This window comes from Impatiens glandulifera, chromosome 8 (assembly GCF_907164915.1).
Source record: "Impatiens glandulifera chromosome 8, dImpGla2.1, whole genome shotgun sequence".
NCBI lineage: Eukaryota > Viridiplantae > Streptophyta > Magnoliopsida > Ericales > Balsaminaceae > Impatiens > Impatiens glandulifera.
The window spans coordinates 2,357,001-2,384,254 of NC_061869.1; the positions used below are offsets into that span (position 1 = coordinate 2,357,001).

The window sequence follows — 27,254 nt, forward strand, 5'->3', positions numbered from 1 at the left end:
AGACTTAAGCTATTCGGTTTGATTAGCTCGTTTACCACCCTGTTCATAATCAAATTAATCAATTAAAATATTTTATATTTTAAAAAGATAATAATTATTTTTGCATTAAATATTAATATTTCTAAATTTTCTCACCTAATAATAGAATTTTTCATAATCTCAAACCAAACAAGATAGATTTAAGTAATCTAATAGTTTTTTTAAAATAATCTCAATTCAAACTAGACCATAATAGGTCTAATAATATATAATTAATTTATTTAAACTACATCAAGAAAGATAAACATTTATGCTAAATATATATCAAGAGGGTTTCAATACACCTTGATTTGTTTGTAATTTTATTCACAAGATGAACAGTTAGTGTCAGTTGACTCAAATTCTAACACAGTCATTATATTTATAATAAAAAAGTTACTATTAAATTCAAGCTAGTTATTTATATTATTCATTAAGTAGGACATAGTTAAATATGAATTATAATTATTATAAATTTATTGGGATTAGTTAAGTGTATCAGCCCACAGTTTACTAAATTATAGAGTTTGGACTTGATAATTAACTATTATCATAATATGAATCCGCTTATAATTCATAAGGATATGTTTAGTAACTATGAATTCAATAATGCATAGATTTGATAGAATATTTAAAATTAAGAATTGAAATTTTTTGAATTATAATAGAATTCAATGTAGTGAAATTTTATAATTTATAACTTCACTATTTTTAGCTCAATTGTAATTTTAAAATTTGTTTTTTCTATGTTTTTTAAATAAAATATATTTTTATTTTATCATTTAAAATAAAATTAACGTGTTTAATCGATAATTTTTTTTTTTGAATTTAGAAGGTTATATATATATTTTTTGAATTTAAGAAGTTATAATGTCGAGCCATATTTGTTTTTTGAATTTATGAAGCTAACTTTACTAACCAAATTTTTTGGTTAATTAAAATCAAAATTTGACCATTGAGTTATCCAAATTAGTGGGGTGAAATCAGTATTTTAATAAAATAAATAATATATATTAAAATTATTTTTATTATATATATTTTTTAGACATAAAAATTAAAATTAAATTAAAATTTTATAATTTTTCAAACATATAACTTGTAATTAGAATTTTATTCCCAATTCTAATTCCACCCATCTAACCCTACAAAATTTATCGCTATTGGTAAGGATTTTTGTATTCTTTAATCTCTTAATTTTCATATATTTTAAATTTTAATTCTTATATAATATTTAGTTTAATTTTATTTTGCTTACTTTCATTTTTTATAATACATATCCCATTTATTAAAAAGAAAAGAAAAATATTTAAACTAGACAGCTTTTGTTCTTAGTTTTGACCAATAAGGTCAAAATCAATAATCTATGTATATATAATTATGCTTAATTTTACTTGGCTAGGTACTCGGTTTTACAACGATTTGGATATAACTCTGTGTAATAAAAAACGGGTAAGTCTATTTGTCTTTTTATTCTATTTTCTCTTTACCTATGTACCATTTTGTAGTTTTAGATTCGACACAACTAAAACTTATATAATATTGTTTTTATTCGTTTAAACATGTTACGACCTAGTTGCATAAAACTAAAGACTGTCTAGCTCAGTTGGTATTGTGGTCGAGGGTTTGAGCCCTCGGTGGGCGTCCATTTTGTGGATTTAAATTGACGTGGCTAAAACTTATACAAGGTTGTTTTTATTCGTTTAAACATGTGAGGCCCTATTTGTTATTATTATAGAAAGTTGTATAAAAATAAAGCCCGTCTATCTTAGTTGGTAGAGCACAAAGCTCTTAACCTTGTGGTTGAGGGTTTGAGCCTCTCGGTGAGCGTCTATTTTGTCGTTTTAAATTTACGCAACCAAAACTTATACAAGGTTATTTTTATTCGTTTAAAAATGTGAGGACCTAGTTGTTAATATAGGAAATTACTTAAAAACAAAAGCCCGTCTAGCTCAGTTGGTAGAGCGCAAGGCTCTTAACCTTGTGGTCGAGGGTTCGAGCCCCTCGGTGGGCGTCTATTTTTTTTTTTAAAAATTCGACATCGCTAAAACTCATACAAGCTTGTTTTTTATTCGTGTAACATGTGAAGACTTAGTTTTTATTATTAAAGAAAATTGCATAAAAACAAAGCCCGTCTAGCTCAGTTGGTAGAGCGCAATGCTCTTAACCTTGTGGTCGAGGGTTCGAGCCCCTCGGTGGGCGTCTATTTTGTTGTTTTAGATTCGACGTAACTAAAACTTTTTAAGAAAATTGCATAAGAACAAAGCCCGTCTAGCTTAGTTGGTAGAGCGCAAGATGTGAAGACCTACTTGTTGTTCTTATATGAAATAGTATAAAACAAAGTTTATAGTTCAATTGATAGATTGCAAGGCTCTCAATATTGTGGTTAAGTCTTCGAGGCCCGTTTCAAATTAATTATTTTAATATAGGAAATTGTATAAAAATAAAACCCGTTTAATTATTTTAACAGATTTTTTTCAGAAAAAAAAGTTAAGATTGAATTCAAATAATTATTTTGTTAAGGTCCAATATAAAAGGCCAGAATTCCCAAATATAGCCTGAGCTTATTGTATGATGAGACTATGTGACATCCTTATACAGAAAGTCCAATACCAATGATGACAACACTCAAGAGACCAACTAATATCAAATATTAATAATAAAAGCTGTAATTATTTGAGAATAATTTTATTATATTTCATCTCCTATTTTGATTTATTGGTAGCAAATTTTTTTATTATATATATATTTTTTAATTTTTTAATATTGGAAACTAACATTAACACTTACACTATAAAGTATAAATAGAACTAATGAAGGTAAGGTTATTGGTACAATAGTTTTCAAACCCTATCATTAGAACATAGTTTTTGATGAAAAAAGCTTGATTTTCATTATTAGAAAGCAGATTGCTTGAAGTAGGCAAAAGAGAGTAAAAGAGAAAGCTAAGAACAAAAACAATGAATTCTTAACTTCTTCATCATGATCATCGAATATCCCTTCCTTCCCAATTTAGTACCAACCTTTGCTTTCAAGTTTCATCCCTTCATTACATTGAAATACCCTTTAACTAATCATTTCATTAAACATGTTATTGCAACTTCTTCCTTCATCAATGTAAGCTGCGTCTTAGAAGCACAGAAATTGCTCCACGAGGTCAAGAAATTCGCGACAGAAAGAACAACTTTTGATTCAACAAACGACACGAAATGATAACAATAATGAAACCCTGTTGAAATCGAGCAGAATGGTACATATATATGATTCGAATCAACCCATTCTAACAAACAATAACAATTAAATCAATGAAAATGAATATGATCCAACCCATTTTGCCCACTAATCACGATCAAATCAGTGAAATCCGACCAAAAACATTGCAAAAAACACTAAGGTCAATGTCAATAAGCCTACAACACATGAGGCAAACATTTAACAATGATTACTTAATCGATGACATGCAGACTTTGCGTTGCTGGAAAGGTAAAAGGTTTGTCATGCATGTTAAAGATACTAAAGAAGAAGGAAACTGGACTGTCACGGCTGGATCAGGTTCGCATCTTCAATTCTGGATTTTTAGTCTGTCTTATCCAGACACTTTACTAAAAAAGGAACAAGACAGAGGACCACCTGTTTATCAGTATATAAGAAGCACAAGACAAAGAATGAACCACATTCTGGGAGGGAAGAAGAGTGAATTATGTCTGCTGATATGGGCAATCAGAAAGAAATCAGCCTTGAGTCGATCAAGAACGAGATTGTTGATTTGGTACTATATTCTATCTCATGTGGGTTATTCATTTTGGGATAAAAAACCATTCTTTACTCCTCTTGAAATTGAGATTTGCAGGAAAAAGTTAGTATAGAACAAGTGTTCAATCAGTTGAGATGTTCAAGAGAAGGTTTGTCATCAGAGGAAGGAGTCACCAGACTTCAGATCTTCGGACCCAACAAATTGCAAACCAAAAAGGTTCTTCTTCTTCATCATCTTCTTCCCAGGATCTTACAAATAATTAATCATATCCATCTCTCTGATGTGATGATCACAGGAAAGTGAAATACTCAAGTTTCTTGGTTTCATGTGGAATCCTCTTTCATGGGTTATGGAAGCTGCAGCCGTCATGGCAATTGCATTAGCTAACGGCGGTGGAAGGCCTCCAGATTGGCAAGACTTCGTCGGAATCATTTGTTTGCTTCTAATCAACTCCACCATTAGCTATATCGAAGAAAGTAACGCCGGCAGCGCTGCCGCAGCTCTCATGGCTAATCTTGCACCAAAAACTAAGGTGTACAAGTATTTGCCCGTTTCATTAATAACCATATATTGATTTTGAACTGATAACAACAGGTTTTGAGGGATGGTAGATGGAGTGAGCAGGAAGCAGCCATACTAGTTCCAGGCGATATCATAAGCATTAAACTAGGCGATATAATTCCAGCAGATGCTCGTCTTCTCGAAGGAGATCCTTTAAAAGTTGATCAATCAGCCTTAACAGGAGAATCACTTCCGGTAACAAAAAACCCATATGATGAAGTATTCTCCGGTTCGACATGCAAACAAGGCGAAATCGAAGCTGTTGTTATAGCCACAGGTGTCTACACCTTCTTTGGAAAGGCTGCTCATCTAGTTGACAGCACCAACCAGGTCGGACATTTTCAGAAGGTTCTAATGGCAATAGGAAACTTCTGCATTTGTTCAATTGCTGTTGGAATGCTGGTTGAGATCATAGTCATGTTCCCAATTCAACATAGGAAATACAGAGACGGAATCGATAACCTTCTAGTGCTTTTGATTGGTGGAATTCCGATTGCCATGCCTACTGTTTTATCAGTTACAATGGCTATTGGGTCTCATAAGTTATCTCAACAGGGTGCCATTACTAAGAGGATGACTGCAATTGAAGAAATGGCTGGAATGGATGTGCTCTGTAGTGATAAGACAGGAACGTTGACACTTAATAAACTAAGTGTTGATAGAGATTTGATTGAGGTTTTTATACATGGAGTTGATAAAGAGCATGTCATTTTGCTTGCTGCTAGAGCTTCTAGAGTTGAGAATCAGGATGCCATTGATGCTGCCATTGTTAATATGCTTGAAGATCCAAAAAAGGTGTTACCTTTTTCCTTTCTTGTTTCATTTAAGGTTTCTCAACTTTCAAAGTAAGTCAAATTTTACTAATAATGTTAGGCAAGAGCTGGTATTAGAGAGGTGCATTTTCTTCCTTTCAACCCTGTGGATAAAAGAACTGCCTTGACATACATCGATGATTCCACCGGCGATTGGCATCGAGCTAGCAAAGGTGCCCCTGAACAGGCAAGATTTGATGATGACATATTGATTGATGATCATTGTCTAGCTTGGTCTCATGATTTGTTTGCATTTTTTCTGTGTTTCTATGGGTAATTAACAGATGTTAACCCTTTGCAATGTTGAGGAAGATGTAAGACAAAAGGTACATGCTTTCATTGATAAGTTTGCCGAACGTGGACTCCGATCTTTAGCCATTGCAAGACAGGTATGTCGATCGAACAACAATAATTCGAGTCATTTATACATGTTTTTGTCTCAGCTTACGTTTAGACGAGAAAATGTTAAATATCTTATTCAGAAATTGATTTAGATGAGATCTGAAACATAACTTAATCAGACATTTATTCATAAATTTGTTAACATTTTATCCTGTAAACAAACTCAAGTTCAAAAATGTGTGTGGGCCATTATGATCTTTTACTACCAAACCAACGGATTTAGCGACGAAAGAATACACGGCACACTTGATCGTCGCTAATTCTTGTTCTTTAAAAAAAATTTGTTTGAACAAGAATAACGACGGGATTTCATGATTTTTTAGTTTTTTTAAAACTTTTTTCTTTGCATAGGAAATGCCTGAGAGAACGAAAGAAAGTAAAGGTGGTCCATGGCAATTCGTCGGTTTGTTACCACTCTTTGATCCTCCGAGGCACGACAGTGCAGAGACAATTCGAAGAGCTCTAACACTTGGTGTAACCGTCAAGATGATTACAGGCGATCAACTTGCCATTGCCAAAGAAACCGGAAGAAGACTTGGAATGGGGTCAAATATGTACCCATCGGCTTCTTTACTCGGTCACAACAAAGATATTTCCATATCATCACTTCCTATCGAGGAATTAATCGAGAAAGCAGATGGTTTTGCGGGTGTATTTCCTGGTAACTAATTATTTTCTAATAATCATTAGTAACTATCCCAAACACACTAAAACAAGCCATCATCTTTCGTTGTTTATTTGCCAGAACATAAATACGAGATTGTGAAGAAACTGCAGGCGAGAAAGCATATATGTGGAATGACTGGGGATGGTGTAAACGATGCCCCTGCGTTGAAGAAAGCCGATATAGGAATTGCTGTTGCCGATGCCACGGATGCTGCAAGAAGTGCTTCTGATATTGTGTTAACACAACCTGGATTGAGTGTGATTATTAGTGCGGTGTTAACAAGTAGAGCTATTTTTCAGAGAATGAAAAACTACACGGTTGGTTTCTCCCTTTTCCCATTTCAGATCGAGCTAAGTTGTCCACGAAACTTAATCCGTTTTTATTTATTATCTATTTTTGTAGATATATGCGGTATCAATCACAATTCGTATTGTGGTGAGTATGAGTTTTAATTGCGGTTGTTATGTGACTATTAGGATATAATTGTTAATTGATAAATTCTATTCTTGGCAGCTTGGTTTCATGTTAATTGCTCTCATATGGAAGTTTGATTTCTCTCCTTTCATGGTTTTGATCATCGCCATCCTCAATGATGGTGAGAATCACTCTTCTTTATATTGCTATTATTTCCTCTTTGTATTTGAAAGAACTTTTTAGATGAAATGAAGCAATTCATTTAGTAATAATTAGAGTTTTGATAAACTAAATGATTTTTGATCGGGAAAGAAAAAATGATGAATTTTCAAGGATACTATTGTGGGCAATGGTTTGGCCGCTAGAACTTTTATGTCCTCTAATGTCTTTGTAACCTAACTTTTTTGGTGTGTACTATGACACTTTTTACACTCTGTATTTTTTTAAGTATTTTTTTTAATTGTCATCGATTTATAATAGGAACCATTATGACAATCTCAAAGGACAGAGTGAAACCATCACCGATGCCCGATAGTTGGAAACTAAAAGAGATTTTCGCTACTGGCATCGTCCTTGGAAGTTACTTAGCGTTGATGTCAGTTATCTTCTTCTGGGCGGCGTATGAAACTGATTTTTTCACGGTAGGATATAGATTTCTTCTTCTCGGTGTTATTACTGAAACACAGATCTTTAGCGACTGTTTTTCTATTTGAATCGCAACTTATTTTCTCATTTAGGAACACTTTTTAGCGACACTCACAACTTAAAATGATAACATTTTTGTTTAAAAGTTGCAAATGCCACTATTTGTAAGTGCTGTAATAGTTTTTTTCAATTATATATGCATTACAACTATTATTAACCACTATTTTAGAGTCTAGCTAATTGTACTTGTAATTAGTTGCATAAATTTGTACTACAACTATTTTAAAATGTGGCTAATTCTAGTTGCAATTTGAATGATAATTTTCAACTGATACATTAACACATTGTTTACAATACTTGTTTTCAGTTGCAAAATGTACTTAGATTTTTGTAACGTGCGATAAATGATCGTCATGTAACAGTTTGTTTTCATTATGATCCAGGATAAATTTGGCGTCAAATCTATTAGGGGCAGTCCTCATGAGATGACATCGGCTCTATATCTTCAAGTTAGTATCGTGAGCCAGGCTCTGATATTCGTTACTAGGTCACACGGCTGGTCGTTTGTAGAACGCCCTGGTTTGCTCCTCGTCGGGGCTTTTCTAGCCGCACAATTGGTAAGAAATTTAGTTCATTTTTTTTTTCAAACAACATGTTACATATACATAACCATGCGGGTTCTGGCAGATCGCAACCATGATAGCGGTTTACTCAAATTGGGAATTTGCGAGGATTAAAGGATGCGGTTGGGGCTGGGCAGGCGTCATCTGGCTCTACAGTGTTGTTTTCTATATTCCACTAGATGTAATGAAATTTGCGATTCGCTACATTTTGAATGGAAAGGCGTGGCAAAACATGCTGCAAAACAAAGTAAGTACTCATTCCCGATGAATCAAAATTTTGCCACCTCTAAATGTGATTAAAGAAATAACTATATTTCCTCTTTGAAATGTTATTAGACTGCCTTTACCACAATGAAAGATTACGGGAAAGAGCAAAAGGAAGCACAATGGGCGCTTGCTCAAAGAACTTTACATGGACTTAAACAACCGGAAACATCTACTATATCTAATATCAACAAGAGCAGTTTTGGAAGGGCGTATGAAATAGTTGAAGATGCAAGGAGAAGAGCTGAAATCACAAGGCATGTGTTAATGTTACATTTTGAAAAGCATTACTAGTATAAAATGCCAATAGCGACGGTTAAAATTGCGTCGCTATTTACACTAATTAATGATAGTTTGAGATATAGCGACGTAATATAGCGTCGCTATTTACATATTTTATAATTGTTATGAATATTTCATCTCTTTGGCTATTTCAGGCTTAAGGAGCTTCACGAAGATGAGGGTCATGTCGAGTCAGTTGTGAAGATGAAGGAACTCGACATTAATTGAAGAACATATGATCAGGAAGGCTTAAGTATTTTCTCCTTACTTAAAATTGTAATCTTGTATCAAATTAGATTTAACTATATTCTTTTAGTCTAATGCTTTATTCTTTTATATGTAATTTTACAGTTTTATCATGTTTGTTGTATATGATTTGTACTTTATTTGTAATTTATTGATGCTATTTCAATGTTGTTTAAAAATATATTAAAAGTAAAAGAAATACTTTTAATCTATTAAGAGTTTGATGGGCTTCAACACATACCCAAAACATAAAATAAAGTAAAATTGTGAAATCTATATATATAATGATGCTTAATTTTTAAAGTGTTCGGATTGCCGGGTCGAGAGCTGTGGTTAATTTGGATACTTGGGTCGGATTGTGGGTTTACCCGTTTTTAAATTTAAAACGATTAAAAATAAAATTAAAAATGCTAGAGGTATGTTTCGAACTTGCAACCTAACAAAACAAGTACAACTCTTTAACCAACTAGGCTACAAAGACTTTATATTTTAAATTCAACACCAAATTTGATAAACGCGAGACGTTTTTACATTAATATAAGTTCAACTTTTTAACTAACTAATCTATATATATATAATGATGTTTAATTTTTAAAGTGTCCGGATTGCTGGGTCGAGAGCTGTGGTTAATTTGGATACTTGGGTCGGATTGATTAAAAATGCTAGAGGTATGTTTCGAACTTGCAACCTAACAAAACAAGTATAACTCTTTAACAAACTAGGCTACAAAGACTTTATATTTTAAATTTAACACCAAATTTGATAAATGCGGGACGTTTTAACATTAATATAAGTTCAACTTTTTAACTAACTAATCTATATATATATAATGATGCTTAATTTTTAAAGTGTCCGGATTGCCGGGTCGAGAGCTGTGGTTAATTTGGATACTTGGGTCGGATTGTGGGTTGACCCGTTTTTAAATTTAAAACGGTTAAAAATAAAATTAAAAATGCTAGAGGTATGTTTCGAACTTGCAACCTAACAAAACAAGTACAACTGTTTAACCAACTAGGCTACAAAGATTTTATATATTAAATTCAAACACCAAATTTGATAAATGCGGGACGTTTTAATATTAATATAAGTTCAACTTTTTAACTAACTAATCTATATATATATAATGATGCTTAATTTTTAAAGTGTCCGTATTGCCGGGTCGAGAGCTGTGGTTAATTTGGATACTTGGGTCGGATTGTGGGTTTACCCGTTTTTAAATCTAAAACGGTTAAAAATAAAATTAAAAATGCTAGAGGTATGTTTCGAACTTACAACCTAACAAAACAAGTACAACTCTTTAACCAACTAGGCTACAAAGAATTTATATTTTAAATTCAACACCAAATTTGATAAACGCGGGACGTTTTAACATTAATATAAGTTCAACTTTTTAACTAACTAATCTATATATATATAATGATGCTTAATTTTTAAAGTGTCCGGATTGCCGGGTCGAGAGCTGTGGTTAATTTGGATACTTGGGTCGGATTGTGGGTTTACCCGTTTTTAAATCTAAAACGGTTAAAAATAAAATTAAAAATGCTAGAGGTATGTTTCGAACTTACAACCTAACAAAACAAGTACAACTCTTTAACCAACTAGGCTACAAAGAATTTATATTTTAAATTCAACACCAAATTTGATAAACGCGGGACGTTTTAACATTAATATAAGTTCAACTTTTTAACTAACTAATCTATATATATATAATGATGCTTAATTTTTAAAGTGTCCGGATTGCCGGGTCGAGAGCTGTGGTTAATTTGGATACTTGGGTCGGATTGTGGGTTTACCCGTTTTTAAATTTAAAACGATTAAAAATAAAATTAAAAATGCTAGAGGTATGTTTCGAACTTGCAACCTAACAAAACAAGTACAACTTTTTAACCAACTAGGCTACAAAGACTTTATATTTTAAATTCAACACCAAATTTGATAAACGCGGGACGTTTTTACATTAATATAAGTTCAACTTTTTAACTAACTAATCTATATATATATAATGATGTTTAATTTTTAAAGTGTCCGGATTGCCGGGTCGAGAGCTGTGGTTAATTTGGATACTTGGGTTGGATTGATTAAAAATGCTAGAGGTATGTTTCGAACTTACAACCTAACAAAACAAGTACAACTCTTTAACCAACTAGGCTACAAAGACTTTATATTTTAAATTCAACACCAAATTTGATAAACGCGGGACGTTTTAACATTAATATAAGTTCAACTTTTTAACTAACTAATCTATATATATATAATGATGCTTAATTTTTAAAGTGTTCGGATTGCCGGGTCGAGAGCTGTGGTTAATTTGGATACTTGGGTCGGATTGTGGGTTGACCCGTTTTTAAATTTAAAACGGTTAAAAATAAAATTAAAAATGCTAGAGGTATGTTTCGAACTTGCAACCTAACAAAACAAGTACAACTCTTTAACCAACTAGGCTACAAAGATTTTATATATTAAATTCAAACACCAAATTTGATAAATGCGGGACGTTTTAATATTAATATAAGTTCAACTTTTTAACTAACTAATATATAATAATGTTGAGTAAATGGATACTTGGGTCGGATTATGTGTTGACCCACCCATAAATTTAAAACGGTTAAAAATAAAATTAAAAATGTTATCCGTAATTTTTTTCACGGTTTTTTATATTATTACTCGTGCAAATGCACGGGCTAAATGCTAGTAACTTCTAATTTTTCTAACTTTTCAATTTAATTCAATATTTATTTTTATAATTTAAAAAAAAATATAAAACTCACGTTTATTCACTCATTTTATTCCTAATTTAAAATGATTCATGGTAGAGAGTGAAACAAGGAGGGAACTATGATATGATTTGAAATCTAAGCTCATTAGCAACGGGAAGTAATCAATAACAACCGTATTTCTCGTCGTCATTATCATATATATATATATATATATATATATATATAAAATAGTTTGGATCACTTGTTACTACCTACATCTGCCTTTGATCATGATATACGAAAATTTAATTCAGATAAAATATAAAAAAAAGTTAAAAAATAAATAAAAATAAACTCAAGTATCAATAAATAGCCCATGCTAATGTTTTGACTTTTGTTATATCTAAATTGATGTTACTACTTTCCAACTAAACTTATGTTTATGTATTAATTTGGTAACTATACATTTTAAGCTTAAATATTATCCACTTGAGTCAATATTTAGTAGCTAGGGTTATATAACCGATAAGTGGCATCAAGTGCTAATAATTATTTAATAACATCACCTATCTTCACATAAGTACACTATATGTTTTGTTTATTTAGGATGCTAAACATTCCCATTACATTTAAATGAGCTAAAACATTGAATTTAATGGTCCCTTAAGAAACTCACCTTTTGTGTTGGGTTTTCAATTTAAATTCATTATTTGTGATTGATTTGATGTTTTACCATTCTAACTGGAAATTGAAACAAATGACACTAAATAGTGTATTTGCAAAAACTGTCAGCGCATAAAAATAGCGTTGGTCACACTTTTATTTGTTTGACGAAAATGCCCCCGTTGCGAGACGCAACCGGTATTCGCGAGACGCAACCAGTATTCGCGAGACGCACCCGGCAATCGCGAGACGATTTTTTTTTTCAAAAAAAAAGAAAAAAAATCGTCTCGCGAATGCCGGTTGCGTCTCGCGACATGGGCAAAATCGTCAAAAAATAAAATAAAAATATCACCCACACTTTCTTTTTTATGCGCTGACATTTATTTACAAATAAGTTCTTCAGTGTCATCTCATCAAATCTCCCTCCTAATGCTTTAATTGTTTTTACCATTTTATCATTGTTTTTATAATGGGAGTAGAATAACACACAAACCATTAGAACATGTAACATGCACACAAAAAAATATTAATAATAAAAGTGAATAAAATTTGTTTAACAAAAAAGAATTACTAAAAAGAGTTTTTCAAAAAATAAAAAATCTCAGAGATTCAGTTAATATTGAAATTGTGAGAATCTATTTAATATACTCCAAAAATAATTAACTCTCATTTAAAATAATAAATAAATAATAAAAGAAACTTAAGTTTAAAGAAATTGCCCATACTAATGTCTTGCATTTTCTACTTTCTTAAATCATTTTGAATTGGGAGGTATAAATATAGTTTGACCAAAAATTATATTTTTGGGCTATATTCATATTATTTTTTCTTGTTTATTATATATTATTATTTTAATTTTTCTAACTTTTCAATTTAATTCAATATTTATTTTTATAATTTAAAAAAAAATATAAAACTCACGTTTATTCACTCGTTTTATTCCTAATTTAAAATGATTCATGGTAGAGAGTGAAACAAGGAGGGAACTATGATATGATTTGAAATCTAAGCTCATTAGCAATGGGAAGTAATCAATAACAACCGTATTTCTCGTCGTCATTATATATATATATATATATATATAATAGTTTGGATCACTTGTTACTACCTACATCTGCCTTTGATCATGATATACGAAAATTTAATTCAGATAAAATATAAAAAAAAAGTTAAAAAATAAATAAAAATAAACTCAAGTATCAATAAATAGCCCATGCTAATGTTTTGACTTTTGTTATATCTAAATTGATGTTACTACTTTCCAACTAAACTTATGTTTATGTATTAATTTGGTAACTATACATTTTAAGCTTAAATATTATCCACTTGAGTCAATATTTAGTAGCTAGGGTTATATAACCGATAAGTGGCATCAAGTGCTAATAATTATTTAATAACATCACCTATCTTCACATAAGTACACTATATGTTTTGTTTATTTAGGATGCTAAACATTCCCAATTACATTTAAATGAGCTAAAACATTGAATTTAATGGTCCCTTAAGAAACTCACCTTTTGTGTTGGGTTTTCAATTTAAATTCATTATTTGTGATTGATTTGATGTTTTACCATTCTAACTGGAAATTGAAACAAATGACACTAAATAGTGTATTTGCAAAAACTGTCAGCGCATAAAAATAGCGTTGGTGACACTTTTATTTGTTTGACGAAAATGCCCCCGTTGCGAGACGCAACCGGTATTCGCGAGACGCAACCAGTATTCGCGAGACGCACCCGGCAATCGCGAGACGATTTTTTTTTTCAAAAAAAAAGAAAAAAAATCGTCTCGCGAATGCCGGTTGCGTCTCGCGACATGGGCAAAATCGTCAAAAAATAAAATAAAAATGTCACCCACACTTTCTTTTTTATGCGCTGACATTTTTTTACAAATAAGTTCTTCAGTGTCATCTCATCAAATCTCCCTCCTAATGCTTTAATTGTTTTTACCATTTTATCATTGTTTTTATAATGGGAGTAGAATAACACACAAACCATTAGAACATGTAACATGCACACAAAAAAATATTAATAATAAAAGTGAATAAAATTTGTTTAACAAAAAAGAATTATTAAAAAGAGTTTTTCAAAAAATAAAAAATCTCAGAGATTCAGTTAATATTGAAATTGTGAGAATCTATTTAATATACTCCAAAAATAATTAACTCTCATTTAAAATAATAAATAAATAATAAAAGAAACTTAAGTTTAAAGAAATTGCCCATACTAATGTCTTGCATTTTCTACTTTCTTAAATCATTTTGAATTGGGAGGTATAAATATAGTTTGACCAAAAATTATATTTTTGGGCTATATTCATATTATTTTTTCTTGTTTATTATATATTATTATTTTTAGTAAAAAGAAATATATAACTAATCAATTAAGATAAATTAATTTTAATGTTAAAATATTATATATATATATATATATATATATATATATATATATATATATATATATATATATATTGTTTAATAAAATAAAATAAAAAACTGCAAACTCTCCAAAAGCTACCCACCATTGGACTTGCATAATTTCATGGCAACAAGAGCTCCTAGGTATCTTACTCATTTTTTTTATATAATATTAAATACTAAAAGATTTTACCAACAAAATTAGATAAATTATGATTTTTTTCCTCAAATAAATCAGATAATTTTACAATAATCCCCACATCAAAATGACTTAACTATCTTAAAAAATATATATATAAATTTCAAAAGGTTGAATTCTCACTTAAAAAAATACTGGGACAAATTTATGTTAGGACATAAGTAGACTGTTCACACAAAAATACGATAAAAATGTGACATAATCCCTTCATTTTATAATTTTTTAATTTATAATGATTTGCTTATTTAATTTTCAAGAAAATAGAAAAACCAATTTTATTCTTAAGTCCACTTTAAAAAATTATACCAGAGAAATTTATAATATTTAAACTATAAATATAAATGAAAAAACCAAAATTCATACATTCATTTTATTCATAATTTTTTCTTTATTTTCTTTAATACACCTAAAAAAATTTCAAACCTATCAAAACTCTAATTTTAGAAGTCAATTGTCCACTCTAATTAAACAGAAAAAAATTATAATATTTACACTAAAAAAACAAATATAAAAATCAACATTAATTCACTCGTTTTATTCATAATTTTTTTTATATTTTCTTTAGTCCACCTAAAAAAATTTAAAACCTATCCAAACTCTAATTCTTGGAATTGTAGTTCACTTTAATTAAACATGAGGATCCACGTTGAAATTTATAATATTTACTCTAGTAAAAAATAAAAAACATACGTACATGATGACTAATTTGAATATTTACACCAGTCATTCAAACAAAATGTTAACCGAATTATAAAAATATTAAAAAAAAGAATTGATTGGTAAAGTAAGGTAGTGTCATGGGCGATGGAAGAAATGGGCAAAATGAATAAATATAGTATTTATTTATTTATTTATTTAATTAGTTATAAAGCTAGCTAAGCAATGCATGTTTTCTCTCAATCATGTAACCCATAATTCTACTGTTTATTTATTTAATTACGTGTACGTAACATGCATCTCTCCTTAATTAATTATAATGTCTAAGTCGTGCTTAATTAACCTTCAATTCCCTATCAAATCTAATCTGTAATTAATTTATTAATCCCGTTTAAAGTGGAATTATAAAAACATTTATTAAATATCAGTGGTTTTATTTATTTGATTTTTTTTAATTAAATTAAATCTGCATCATATACTATTTCATAGTTTCAAATGTGAAAATATATTAAATATATATTTTATTAATTTATGTATTTAATTGAATTTTCTTTCATCTTAGAATAAGAAAAAAAAGTATTATCTATTAACTAAAGTAATTAATATTGTTTTTCAGTTGGATGCAAGATTCAATCTATTAATTAAAGACTCCTATTTTTCTTTAGTAAGTGAATAGTCAATATATTAAATTATGTTTTTATTTTCGATCTATACAGATAATAATAAGATCTCATTGCCCCCATTTCATAATATATTTTTCTTACAAACAAATTTTTTTTTAATATAATTTCAACATGAAACGAAATATAAATGTAACTATTTTGACTCTTAATTTAATTTAAGGCATTTTAGTAAAACAAAATAACTGTTTTAATATAAATAGAATTTGTATTCAACACGTTGCGACAAATATGAACAAATTACTAATAAATGGGTAGGTCGTATGGTAAAGAGTAGTCATTTCATCACGGGAAGTTCTTTGACTTCGACTTTCCATAAAACCGACATTATATATTGAGAAAGTCATTCGAGAAGGATTCGAGAAACACTAAATCAAAACAGGTCACTTAGGTTTTGGATGCCCATGCTAGTGATTTTGGTTATCTCTCAATCTGCTTTCGATGATGAAGTATATCTTTTGATCTTTCCTTTTGGTATGCTGGGACGAAGGATTTGGTGGATACGATCTCGGTCGCATTATTATGTAATTTTGTCGTTTAAGTTATTTTCTGAACATTGTCAAATCTAAAAACACAACTATAACCTTGTCTTACCTCTCTATTATGCATGCAAGTTTTCGATATAACTTTTTTTTTGTTTCATTTTCTTACTCACTTTTAAACCATTTTGATGATTATGTGACATCTTTCACTAGCTACCCTCACGTTGCCTCTAATAAATTTTACAAAAAAAAGAATTTTATTTATGTATGTAGTAGTAAATAATTAATTAGATGAATGTGGGTTACTTTTCACCTGCTAATTCTCTTAATTAGTTTATTAATTTTCTTATAACTTTTATATTAAGTAGGTGATCATGAAAATAAATGTAACGATTTGATTGGACTTTATCCTAACAACTCTTAGTTAATTTATTCGAGTCACATTATGCAACCACCGTCTAAAACACATGGCCCTGTTGTAATTCCTATACAATATCACAATACCGGGGAATTCCAACACCAGATAAGTCTTAATTTGACAATTTATTTTATTATTTATATATTCTATATTAATTAATTAAATTGTTAAATTCTATTTTTCTATAACAATTTTAAGTTGTCCGAGTCCACTTGTAGAGTACAAATTAAATTTAAGAAATAAAACTTTTCAAGATATCTAACAACTTATCTAAATCATGAAAAGTCATATATAGACTAATTACTTGTTGGATTGGATTTTAAAAAAATTCAACAATAATTAAGTATCATCTCATTTTTAAATGTTGTATTCATATTAACGAAAAAAATAAGAAGAATAGAATTAAGCACGTTATGTAGTAAGTTATCGAGATTTAGGTCTTCGACGAAAAAACAATTAACTTTCGTACTGACTCCACTGACTTTTCAGAACAAATCCCAGAAAACGTCGTAATAAAAAACATGACATGACTTGTATTTGCAAATTTAATCTCACTACATCAACTTTATTGTAATCACGTGAATCAATTTATTAACAAACATATTAAAATACATTTTATTTTATTTTTTATAAAAATATTATCATTATATATTCAAATAAAAATGCAACCTCCTCAAAATTTATTCAAATAAACCGAAAAAACTCTTATATTTGATTTTGATAAATAAAAAAACAATTTGAATAGACGGTTGAGCTAACAAATCATAAGAATTCTTTTTAAGGAATTGAAATGGTATAAGTCAAACTAAATATAGTAATAGTTAAATAACAAGACAGACACAAGTGGAGTTCATAATATGATAAAACATCAGTGGACCTTCATCATACATATGACTATAAATATGTATCAATCTTCCCCGACTTTCTCACCCAAACTTACATACATCACAAAGAAACCTATATCTACCATATATGGCGACGGCAACCGATTCACGGCGGACTTGGGGCGGTGCTCAGGGATCAATCATGACCCTGATCATCTTGATCCTGACCCTTAGCCTTAGCCCTCTTCCTACACAAGCCCAATTGAAAACTGATTTTTACAAAAACATTTGCCCAAATGTTGAATCCCTTGTTAGATCAGCCGTCACCCAAAAATTCCAACAAACCTTTGTCACCGTTCCTGCCACTCTACGTCTCTTCTTCCACGATTGCTTCGTCAGGGGTTGCGATGCTTCGGTCCTACTAGCAGGACCGACGGGAAAGGTAGAGAAGGATCACCCCGACGACATCTCGTTGGCTGGAGATGGATTCGATACGGTTGTCAAGGCGAAAGCTGCTGTGGACAAAGATTCTCGATGCACCAATAAAGTGTCGTGCGCAGATATTTTGGCTTTAGCCACTAGAGATGTTGTGTCGTTGGCTGGTGGCCCGTTTTATCAAGTGGAGCTTGGAAGGCGCGATGGAAGAATCTCAACCATAGCTAGTGTCCAACATAGTCTTCCCCAACCTGAATTCAATCTTGACAAACTCAATACTATGTTCTCCTCCCATGGTCTCTCACAAACCGACATGATTGCTCTTTCAGGTACAAAACTATTCTAAGTCAATTTGGGCACTCTGTTTTTGTATTGTTTTTAACAAAACTATTTTCATAGGAGCCCACACCCTCGGGTTTTCTCATTGCGGGAAGTTCTCAAAGAGGATCTACAACTTCAGTCCTAAAAACAAGATTGACCCGACTTTGAACTTAGCATACGCCCTTCAACTCAGACAGATGTGCCCGGTAAAGGTTGACCCGAGAATCGCGATCAACATGGATCCGACAACTCCACAGATATTCGACAATGCCTATTACAAGAACCTTCAACAAGGGAAGGGTCTATTCACCTCCGACCAGATACTTTTCACCGACCCCAGGTCTCGCAATACCGTCAATCTCTTCGCCTCTAACGCTAACGCGTTCAACCAGGCGTTTATTAGTGCTATCACCAAGCTTGGTCGTGTTGGGGTTAAGACTGGAAACGCTGGGGAGATACGTCGGGACTGCTCATTTATCAACTAGAGGAAATCTTATTTTTATTTTTTAATGTGACTTTTCTAAATCATATTTTATTTGTAGTACTAATAATTTGTGTAAGATCAACCATTATCCAATAAAAGTTGACTTAAAATTAGTTTTTTTATTATTTTATAACTAAGTAAAATAATAAAAAATAAACTATAAAAAAAAATTGTATTGAGAGAGGCGTGAACCAAAAATATTTGGATAAAAATTGCGAACAAAATCCGATTTGTAAATTACTTTTTTTCGTGGATTTTCAGTAATTGCGGTCGGCCGATTCATCTTGTCATCATATAAGTCCTAAAATATAAGTTCTAAGTTAAATTTGATGATAATTAAATTTCATATTGATCCATTGATTGTCAAAATTGAATTTAAGTATTTAACTTTGAAATGTCAACAATTTGACCTAAAACCTAAACTAACAGGAGGAAAATTCACAACATCATACCAAAATAAAATAATAGTATCAATATGTTATTATGTTGAGTGACTAATAAAATAACTTTTATCTTAGAAAAACATAATATAAATTGTCTCAAGAAATGTCTAAAGAAACAATCAAATTTGGGGGCTTGATTCCAATTAAAGCCAAATCCATGTCATTAATAAAATAATTTCACACTAATTAATTATTTTTTATTAAATAACATAATTAGAAATCCTATTTGGTTTCCTACGTAATAAACGTACATCTTATCGCTACAATATTTCTATTAATTAATAAGATAAGATATCTTAGTTTAATTTATCCAATCAAGAATTAATATTGATATATAGTCTTTGCCTGTTCTTGATATCCTTCATTTTCATTTTATTTAAAAATACTCAAATTTAAAAATTATCTGATTTTGAATAAAAAATAATTATACATTTAATTGATATATATATATATACAAGTATTTATTTAAATATTTAAGATAACAATTGAAACATATTTTAATTTTTTTTAAATGATTCATCTACTTAAAAAGCACGAAAATTTTATATGCATGGTTATTAAAGTGTTAACTTTAATATATATTCACTAATATTTATCTTTAATTTATTAATTTTCTTTCTTTTTCATTAAGTCATATATTTTTTTAATTTTGTATATATATATTTTTTATCAAATGAGTTTATAATATTTTTTTATTATTTTAATATAAACAAAGTTTTACAATCAAAATTATTTAAATTTAAATAATTTTTTAATTAAAATATTATTTTATTCAATATTACAAAATAATTTAAAAAAATAAATTAGTTATTTTTTGTTTAAATCAAACTATATATATAATTATATTATATATTTTATTTTTGTATTTTTTAGGGTGACTAGTATTTTAATTTTTTTTGTGGAGTAATATTGAGACTTGAGACTGAGATTCATTGGATGATGCCCGAGTCTTTGTTAGTTGCTGAGAATATTGGATTGATGCGACTGAGATAACAGGCTTACATATTTGGGTTGTTATCCCTAATTTTTAGTGGATATTCTGATTGGAAATAAATCGTCGAACTTTCAATAATCGTAGTCGTCTGATGCGTATCATTATAATACTATTATTATGACGCTTTCTGATATTAGTTTAGGAAAGTCGGTAAAGTATGTCAAGGAGTTAATAGATATTCTCGAGATTTACGAATTCAATAATTTATTAAGTATTGTTTTTTTTTCATGTGTTATAATTTGTGGTTATGCTTAAACGAATTTTTTTCAATTTTTATATACATCATTTTCTTTATAAAAAACAAAATAAAAAATATATATAATATATTTAAAATTGACTCAAAATTAGTATAATATTTTTATTTATTATTATTATTTTTATTAGAGACGAAAGATCTTATCACGGTCACATGAAGAAAAGCTAGCTCTAGCTTGTATGGCCTTGGCCAGCCTCATTTTACATTTTGGGGAATTCAAAAAAGAAATTTCCTCTTATTCCATATAATTAGTAAAATAAATATATTTTTATATATAAACAGCAAAGTAAGCACTAGGAGTTTGTTTGATTTTGGGGTTATTTAGGGTTTTTCAGATTTAAACAAAAATTGTTTCATAAAAGAATTTATTTGGGATTTTGTTAATATGATTATCAAAATTATATCATTTTATATTTAAAATTTAAATTTAATAAAAGTATTGTAAGTGAGCCCCTCGTCGTCCATTTTGTTGTTTAAATCTAATGTAGCTAAAACTTATACAAGTTTGTCTTTTATTTGTGTAAACATGTGAAGACATAGTTGTTGTTAATATAAAAAATTTCATAAATACAAAGCCCGTCTAGCTCAGTTGGTAGAGCGCAAGGCTCTTAACCTTGTGGTCGAGGGTTCGAGCCCCTCGGTGGGCGATTGTTTTGTGATTTTAGATTCGACGCAACTAAAACTTATACAAGTTTGTTATTATTCATTTAAATATATGAAGACCTATTTGTTCTTATTATAGAAAATTGCATAAAAACAATTGGTAGAGTGCAAAGCTCTTAACCTTGTGGTCGGGCTAAAACTTATACAAGTTTATTTTTTATTCGTGTAGACATGTGAAGACCTGGTTGTTATTATAGAAAATTACATAAAAACAAAGCTTGTCTAGCTCACTTGGTAAAGTGCTAGTCTTTTAACCTTGTGGTTGAGGGGGTTCACAGGGTTTGAACCCATCGGTGGATGTCCATTTTGTGGTTTACTGGTTTTAAATTCGATGCAATTAAAACTTATACAAGTTTGTTTTATTCGTTTAAACATGTGAAGACCTAGTTGTTGTTATTATAGGAAATTGCATCAAAACAAAACCCGTTAGCTCACTTGGTAGAGCTAGCATTCTGAGAAATGTTCTAGCATAGAGTCGAAGATTGAAGAGATTAGTTGACAAGCGTAAAAAGAAGGCTCTTAACTTTGTGGTCGAGGGTTTGAGCCCTTCCGTTTTAGATTTAACGCGACTAAAACTTATACATGTTTGTTTTATCCTTCCTTCCCTATGAGGATGAACATGAGAAGCAGGGATTAGGTGGGAGCAGAGGAAGAGATAATGATTAAAAGAAAATAAAAATATGTATTTACAGTTTCACCCTTTCTGTGGGCAAAGTAACATAGGATCCCATCTGATGAGTCTGACCTAAAATCTCCAGCCGTGTCGGAGTCATCAACACGGCCAGATCCGACGTGACTGCACATTTGTCAACCAGCTAAGCAAAATCAATTTTCTTTTATATTTTCATTACAAACTAAATGTAAATGTAATTTTTTAAAATCCATAATGTAAGTTCTACAAATTTAAAATAAATTGCATCTATTAAAATATATAGAGTTATATAATTAGAACAAAACTATTGGTCGAATCAATCTAGTAATTTACAAAAACTGACCGTTATAGTTAACAGTCAAATAGAGAGTAAAGGAAGAAAACCCCCCACAATCTAATATGCTACCTTAATTTATACAACAACTATTACTACTTGAGAAAAACATGAACCAAATTTAATTGTGTTTAAGAAATAAAAAGAAGTTCACGAACCATTCGTCGAACCCGAACCCTTTGAACCATCGTCTCGACGCCTGATGAGATCACAGTATCCTTCGGCTGAACTAACCGCAAATTCCGTCAATGAACTAACCGCAACCGACATTCCAGCACAAAGTACCCTCATTGCAAGTTCCATTATTTTCTCCGCACTCATCCCATTTTCATCATCATTCCCACCACCAACTGCGGCGGCCTCCACCATTTCCATGTTGCCACTGCCACCAGAGAGTCGTCGACTCGACCCATTCCGAGAATCCTCCCTGAGGTGATGTTCATAGACTGATCCAACTCCTGCTGCGAAAAAATCAAGACCTTCAATCACCTTCAGCTCCCTATTATCAACGTTGAGGAACTTTGACCATTCTTTACACAACCGGAATATGGGAGGAGCTAAATCGATCGACGGACGTGGTGGAGACGATGATGATAAACCTGATCGACGACCGTGATGGAGCCAGCTATTCAAAGCCTGCACGTACAATCGCTGGGAAGAGATCCATAATTTGAATGTTGCTTGCCAATTTCTCAACTCGACTTCTAAATTCGAAGCTGCGCGAGCCATCTTATACGGTTCTGAAGACGGCATTATTATGATTTGGGGCTGCTTTCCACCACCGGTAGCCGCTAGTAAAACTTTGGCTTCGTCGAGGATTCGTTTCTGTAATTGATGACACTCTGCCATCGCCTTCCACATCCGGCATAACCTGTTTTAGCCAAAAACCAAAATCAATTTTTGTATATATAATCCAATTCCAGACTATTTTCAAAAAACATGTATACTCAACTCACCCTTGAACAAGCTCTAGAAGCTGAGGTTGCAATTCATTATCTCTTAAAGCTTCAATTCTTTTCGAAATTGATTCAACTGAATGAAAGGAAACTTTGATTTGGGTATGAAGAGCTCTCATTGTTGCTCTTGTTTTCTCTACTAAAGTTAGATCTCCTTTCGCATCTTGGCTCTTAAGATAATTGCTCTTTTTCTCGTATGCTATCCTAACCTTCTCGCCAGCCTTCACTTCGTCATAGAGTTTCTTCTCCCAAGCGTATAATCTGTCTAGCGTTGATTGATGACTTCCAGTTGAACTGCTAAAAGATTCTTGATCATCTGATTCATCATCTTTGTAATTATAAGCCAAGAATCTTGATGAAGATGACCGGGAAGAAGATGAACGGATCAAGGCTACTGGATTCAACATTTTCATAACTGCACAAGTTATAATAAGGATTAAGAACCAGATTCAAGAATCTGAAAAAGAAAACTGCTAATTGTTTCACCTGTGGTTTCATTTGAGTGTAAGCTGTGAGATCTATTGGGCTCTAGAATAGCCGAAACTTTACTGGCTGAAGTTACAGCAACTATGAACTGATTCTCAAGATGTTTTATCACTTCATTCATGCTTGTAGGTCTTCGGTTTACATAAACAGTGAATCCTGGCGTCTCATGTCTATCTTTATCTTCAGGGATTTCAATTGCCTTCTCTTGTGTTTTCTGTAATTTTGATACTTCCATCTTTTCATGATTTCCATGGCAGGGTTTTGTTCTCCCTACTAAATCATGTTCATCTTCTGTTGCACTAGAAAACTCATCTTCTTCTTCTTCATCATCATCTTCCTCGTCTTCGTCATCATCATCCTCGTCGTCGTCATCATCATCATCATCATCTTCAACTGTAACTTCCTCTGTTGCAGCAAACTTCACCGACGTGGGTTTTCCTTTATCTATATCAGAATCTTCATGTTCAGTTTCCTCTTCCAAATCAGGAATCCCTTCTTCTTCCCTAACTTGTCTTAAACCAGCAACATCATCATCTAGAATCGGCCGATCATGGCCATTCCTGTTTGGGTACCCATAGTAGTCAAATGACGAAAAAGGGTTCCAAAAGAAATCCCATTGAGAATTCCTCGGAGATGGAGGCGGTTGATAATTATTATTAGGTCTACTATCATAATTAGGTGAGTAAGGGAAGGACGACGATGAAGATTGAGGCGGTGGCGGGGTTTGCATTGTAAAGAATCCATCAAACCCATAATTATTATTACCCATTGTAGAGTAACCAGTTTCAAGATTATAAGAAGTTTGAGGTCTTTCCTCAACAACAGTAACTGCTGGATTCCCACTTGACATCAGATAGTTAATCTTCAAAGACGAAGTCTTTTCTTTCGATTTCGACTTAGATTTGGCTTGAATTGGAATATCAGACAAAGCATCTGGGGAAAAAGAGATAAACCCTTCATTTTTTTTCTTCTTAACAGGATTTGCAGTAATCAATGGCGGCGGCGTATGGTTTGTATACGAATCTAGCAAATATTCGCGAGGAGGTTCATCATCTTCAACATAAGAACGAAGGGCAGCCGACACTCTTTTCAATGAATCAATATAGGCAAAATGTCCCATTGCAAATTTAGTTCTAAACTCAACAGCTTGTTTAATGAACTTCTTACGATCTCTACATAGCTTAACTGCTTCTTCATCATCCAATCTTGAAATCGAACATCCCATTCTCCCACTTCAGTCTTTTAAGGTCATATATATAGAAAAATCACTTAAAGCTGTTGAATGAAGAAGAAGACAAAAATAAGATCCAAACGAAGAAGATAGTAAAGTGTAAAACTGAAATTAAGGATAAAGAAAAACCAGAAACCAACAAACAGGAAACTTTTGGAGAATCTAAGAAGAGTAAAAACAAATTATTCATCTTTCAACCCTAAAACTGGAGAATGCAAAACCTGGGAATCAAAAGAAATCAAACCCATGAAGAATAAAGTATGAAGGAAGGAACCCAGATAAAGAAAAAGGCTAATATTAATAAAAAGGGAAGCTTGATTTAAGTTATAGATTTGAATCGTAACCATTGTTAACAGTTCGTGTTTTGCTTATATATTGTCGGTAAAATGATTTAAGAATGGTTCTAATATCGTACCTGTGTCTGAGCAATGCCGGTCGAAGCTGCAACTCACAGAAGAGAGATGTTAGAGAGAGAAAAAGAAAGACGTTGAGTTGAGAAAAAAAGCAACGGTCAAAACACAAGAACTTAGAAGAGAAAAAAAAAAATTAAAGCTCATTAAAGCTCAAACGAATAAATCTCCTTGTTATTCCTATTAATTTCCGTTTTGCCACTGGCTGTTACCTTTTTCTTTTGTTAAGCATATCTATAGCCATCCCCACTATTTCATTCTCAAATTGACATTTTTTTTAAATGTCAATTTCAATGGATTTTTATTTTAATATTTGGAAATAGAATATGGTCGAAAAATATAATAATAATAATATGTAAGCATTCAGACAACCGAAAGATAAATTATTCCCTATAGATAGATAAATAAAAAGTGAACAAAACTATATACATGTTAAAATTAGGGTGGGTGACACATTTGAATTGGGTCCGGTTTTACATAAATTTAAATTTGATCCTACCCTATCTGATTATCTAGGATTGATAAACTTATTTGACCTCGGGATTCTATGTATCTAATGATTCATATTGTATACCCACTAAAAATGGTTAAAATTGAAAGAATAATACATAAAATATTAAATATTATGAATTTGATTCTCATTTAAAATTATTTAAATAAAAGTCAAAATTATTGTCGTACGGTTTCTTTTTTTACGTTGGGTTCTGCTTCTTCTATGGAGTGCGACTAATCTCCGCGGGTTAAGCAAATAGCTTGCAAACACACTTAATTATTTAATCAATCGTAAAATTTGTCGTTTGATGGACTCAAACCTAGGACCGAGGGAGGCTAGAGATATCCGTCTATTGTTGTTGCTAGACTAGAAAAGATAATAACTTACGGGTTTATTCTAGTCTTTATCATATTTTATATTTTAAACTACTTAATTAAATATAAATGTACCATTATAACAACTAGCATGTATCCCGTGCATTTGCACGAGTAATAATATAAAAAATCGAGAAAAAAATATTACGGTAAAAATGTTTATGGGCGGATCAACCCACAATCCGACTCAAATATTCATTTACTCTCACATATATATCCAAATTAACTACAGCTCTCAACCCGGCAATCCAGACATTTTAAAAATTAAGCATTATTATATATATAGATATCAAACCAATTTTATGCTCAATAAAAGTGTAAAAAAAAATCATTATAATATGTTTCAAAGTGCTATCCAATGGTTCATTTATATATGACACATTATTTTTATAATTTTTAATGAAATGACTATATCGTTTTAAAAAAAATACTAATTGAAAATCTAAACTTAAACTATTAATTAAAGAATATAAAATTATTATTTTTTAAAAATAAATAAAAGAAAGACAAAGTTAAAAGATAACCTTACCCACTAAATTAAATGCTATGTAAACCCAAATTAAATTTAAAAGTTAGTGATAAATGTATTTTAAATTTTATTGTTATTATATGAAAGCATATTATTATTCCTACATTTATAATGCAACATTATGTTCACAATTTATTTTTATTTTTATTTTTTTTTTTTGGCAAAGTCGGTTCAAGCAAAAGGCAATAATGGATGGACCCACCTTAAAGCTAGTATTTCCGAGCTTGGCCCTAATTTTATAACAAATTAACAAGAGTGTCCTTTCCCTTTTTTTTTCTTTTTTTTTGTTTGTTGTTCAATAATATTAAAATTTTGATAATGAGATTTTTAAGGAAATCACTGGACTTTCCTTCTTTGCGGCTCATTTGATCTTTGTTTTTTCCACCAAAGCACATAAAAAGCTTATATTTTCTTTGGTTCTCCGCCATTACTTTATTTCCTTTTTTTATTAATACATAAGCATGATAATAATA

The 27,254-nt window shown here is 30.9% G+C and overlaps 3 protein-coding genes and 3 non-coding genes across 6 annotated transcripts; 5 read left to right on the forward strand and 1 right to left on the reverse strand.

The window, feature by feature from the left end:
• The first annotated feature begins 1,956 nt into the window (after positions 1 to 1,956).
• TRNAK-CUU lies at positions 1,957 to 2,029 on the forward strand. Its single transcript has one exon. It is a non-coding gene; the product is annotated as a tRNA-Lys (tRNA).
• Positions 2,030 to 2,144: 115 nt separating this feature from the next.
• On the forward strand, positions 2,145 to 2,217 carry TRNAK-CUU. Its single transcript has one exon. It is a non-coding gene; the product is annotated as a tRNA-Lys (tRNA).
• A 1,475-nt stretch (positions 2,218 to 3,692) lies between these two features.
• Positions 3,693 to 8,851, forward strand: LOC124911208 (plasma membrane ATPase 4-like). The gene is made up of 15 exons (XM_047451664.1): positions 3,693 to 3,784; positions 3,866 to 3,985; positions 4,065 to 4,301; positions 4,364 to 5,125; positions 5,204 to 5,329; positions 5,427 to 5,531; positions 5,896 to 6,205; positions 6,290 to 6,528; positions 6,614 to 6,646; positions 6,725 to 6,806; positions 7,106 to 7,266; positions 7,714 to 7,887; positions 7,958 to 8,140; positions 8,230 to 8,414; positions 8,595 to 8,851. Exons 1-15 carry the CDS (start codon positions 3,716 to 3,718, stop codon positions 8,665 to 8,667), a joined length of 2,859 nt encoding a protein of 952 aa, XP_047307620.1. The 5' UTR covers positions 3,693 to 3,715; the 3' UTR covers positions 8,668 to 8,851.
• Positions 8,852 to 17,868: 9,017 nt separating this feature from the next.
• On the forward strand, positions 17,869 to 19,087 carry LOC124911705 (peroxidase 16-like). Its single transcript, XM_047452215.1, has 2 exons — positions 17,869 to 18,484; positions 18,555 to 19,087. The coding sequence occupies exons 1-2, from the start codon at positions 17,869 to 17,871 to the stop codon at positions 18,959 to 18,961; spliced, it is 1,023 nt and encodes a 340-aa protein (XP_047308171.1). The 3' UTR covers positions 18,962 to 19,087.
• Positions 19,088 to 21,227: 2,140 nt separating this feature from the next.
• On the forward strand, positions 21,228 to 21,300 carry TRNAK-CUU. Its single transcript has one exon. It is a non-coding gene; the product is annotated as a tRNA-Lys (tRNA).
• Positions 21,301 to 22,236: 936 nt separating this feature from the next.
• Positions 22,237 to 25,494, reverse strand: LOC124912598 (nitrate regulatory gene2 protein-like). Its single transcript, XM_047453244.1, has 4 exons — positions 25,391 to 25,494; positions 23,745 to 25,019; positions 23,259 to 23,673; positions 22,237 to 23,173 (listed from the first exon to the last, which is right to left on the reverse strand). The coding sequence occupies exons 2-4, from the start codon at positions 24,967 to 24,969 to the stop codon at positions 22,453 to 22,455; spliced, it is 2,361 nt and encodes a 786-aa protein (XP_047309200.1). The 5' UTR covers positions 24,970 to 25,019; positions 25,391 to 25,494; the 3' UTR covers positions 22,237 to 22,452.
• Between the last annotated feature and the right edge of the window lie 1,760 nt (positions 25,495 to 27,254).

Excerpts from the sequence above, each read along its gene's own strand:
- LOC124911208 (XM_047451664.1), top strand. The coding sequence starts at position 3,716 with ATGTCTGCTGATATGGGCAATCAGAAAGAAATCAGCCTTGAGTCGATC. Across the intron at positions 7,267-7,713 it reads ATGAAACTGATTTTTTCACG|GATAAATTTGGCGTCAAATC; the intron begins GTAGGATATAGA and ends ATTATGATCCAG. Across the intron at positions 8,141-8,229 it reads AAAACATGCTGCAAAACAAA|ACTGCCTTTACCACAATGAA; the intron begins GTAAGTACTCAT and ends AAATGTTATTAG.
- LOC124911705 (XM_047452215.1), top strand. The coding sequence starts at position 17,869 with ATGGCGACGGCAACCGATTCACGGCGGACTTGGGGCGGTGCTCAGGGA. Across the intron at positions 18,485-18,554 it reads CGACATGATTGCTCTTTCAG|GAGCCCACACCCTCGGGTTT; the intron begins GTACAAAACTAT and ends CTATTTTCATAG.
- LOC124912598 (XM_047453244.1), bottom strand. The coding sequence starts at position 24,969 with ATGGGATGTTCGATTTCAAGATTGGATGATGAAGAAGCAGTTAAGCTA. Across the intron at positions 23,674-23,744 it reads ACACTCAAATGAAACCACAG|TTATGAAAATGTTGAATCCA; the intron begins GTGAAACAATTA and ends TAACTTGTGCAG. Across the intron at positions 23,174-23,258 it reads CTTCTAGAGCTTGTTCAAGG|GTTATGCCGGATGTGGAAGG; the intron begins GTGAGTTGAGTA and ends TGGCTAAAACAG.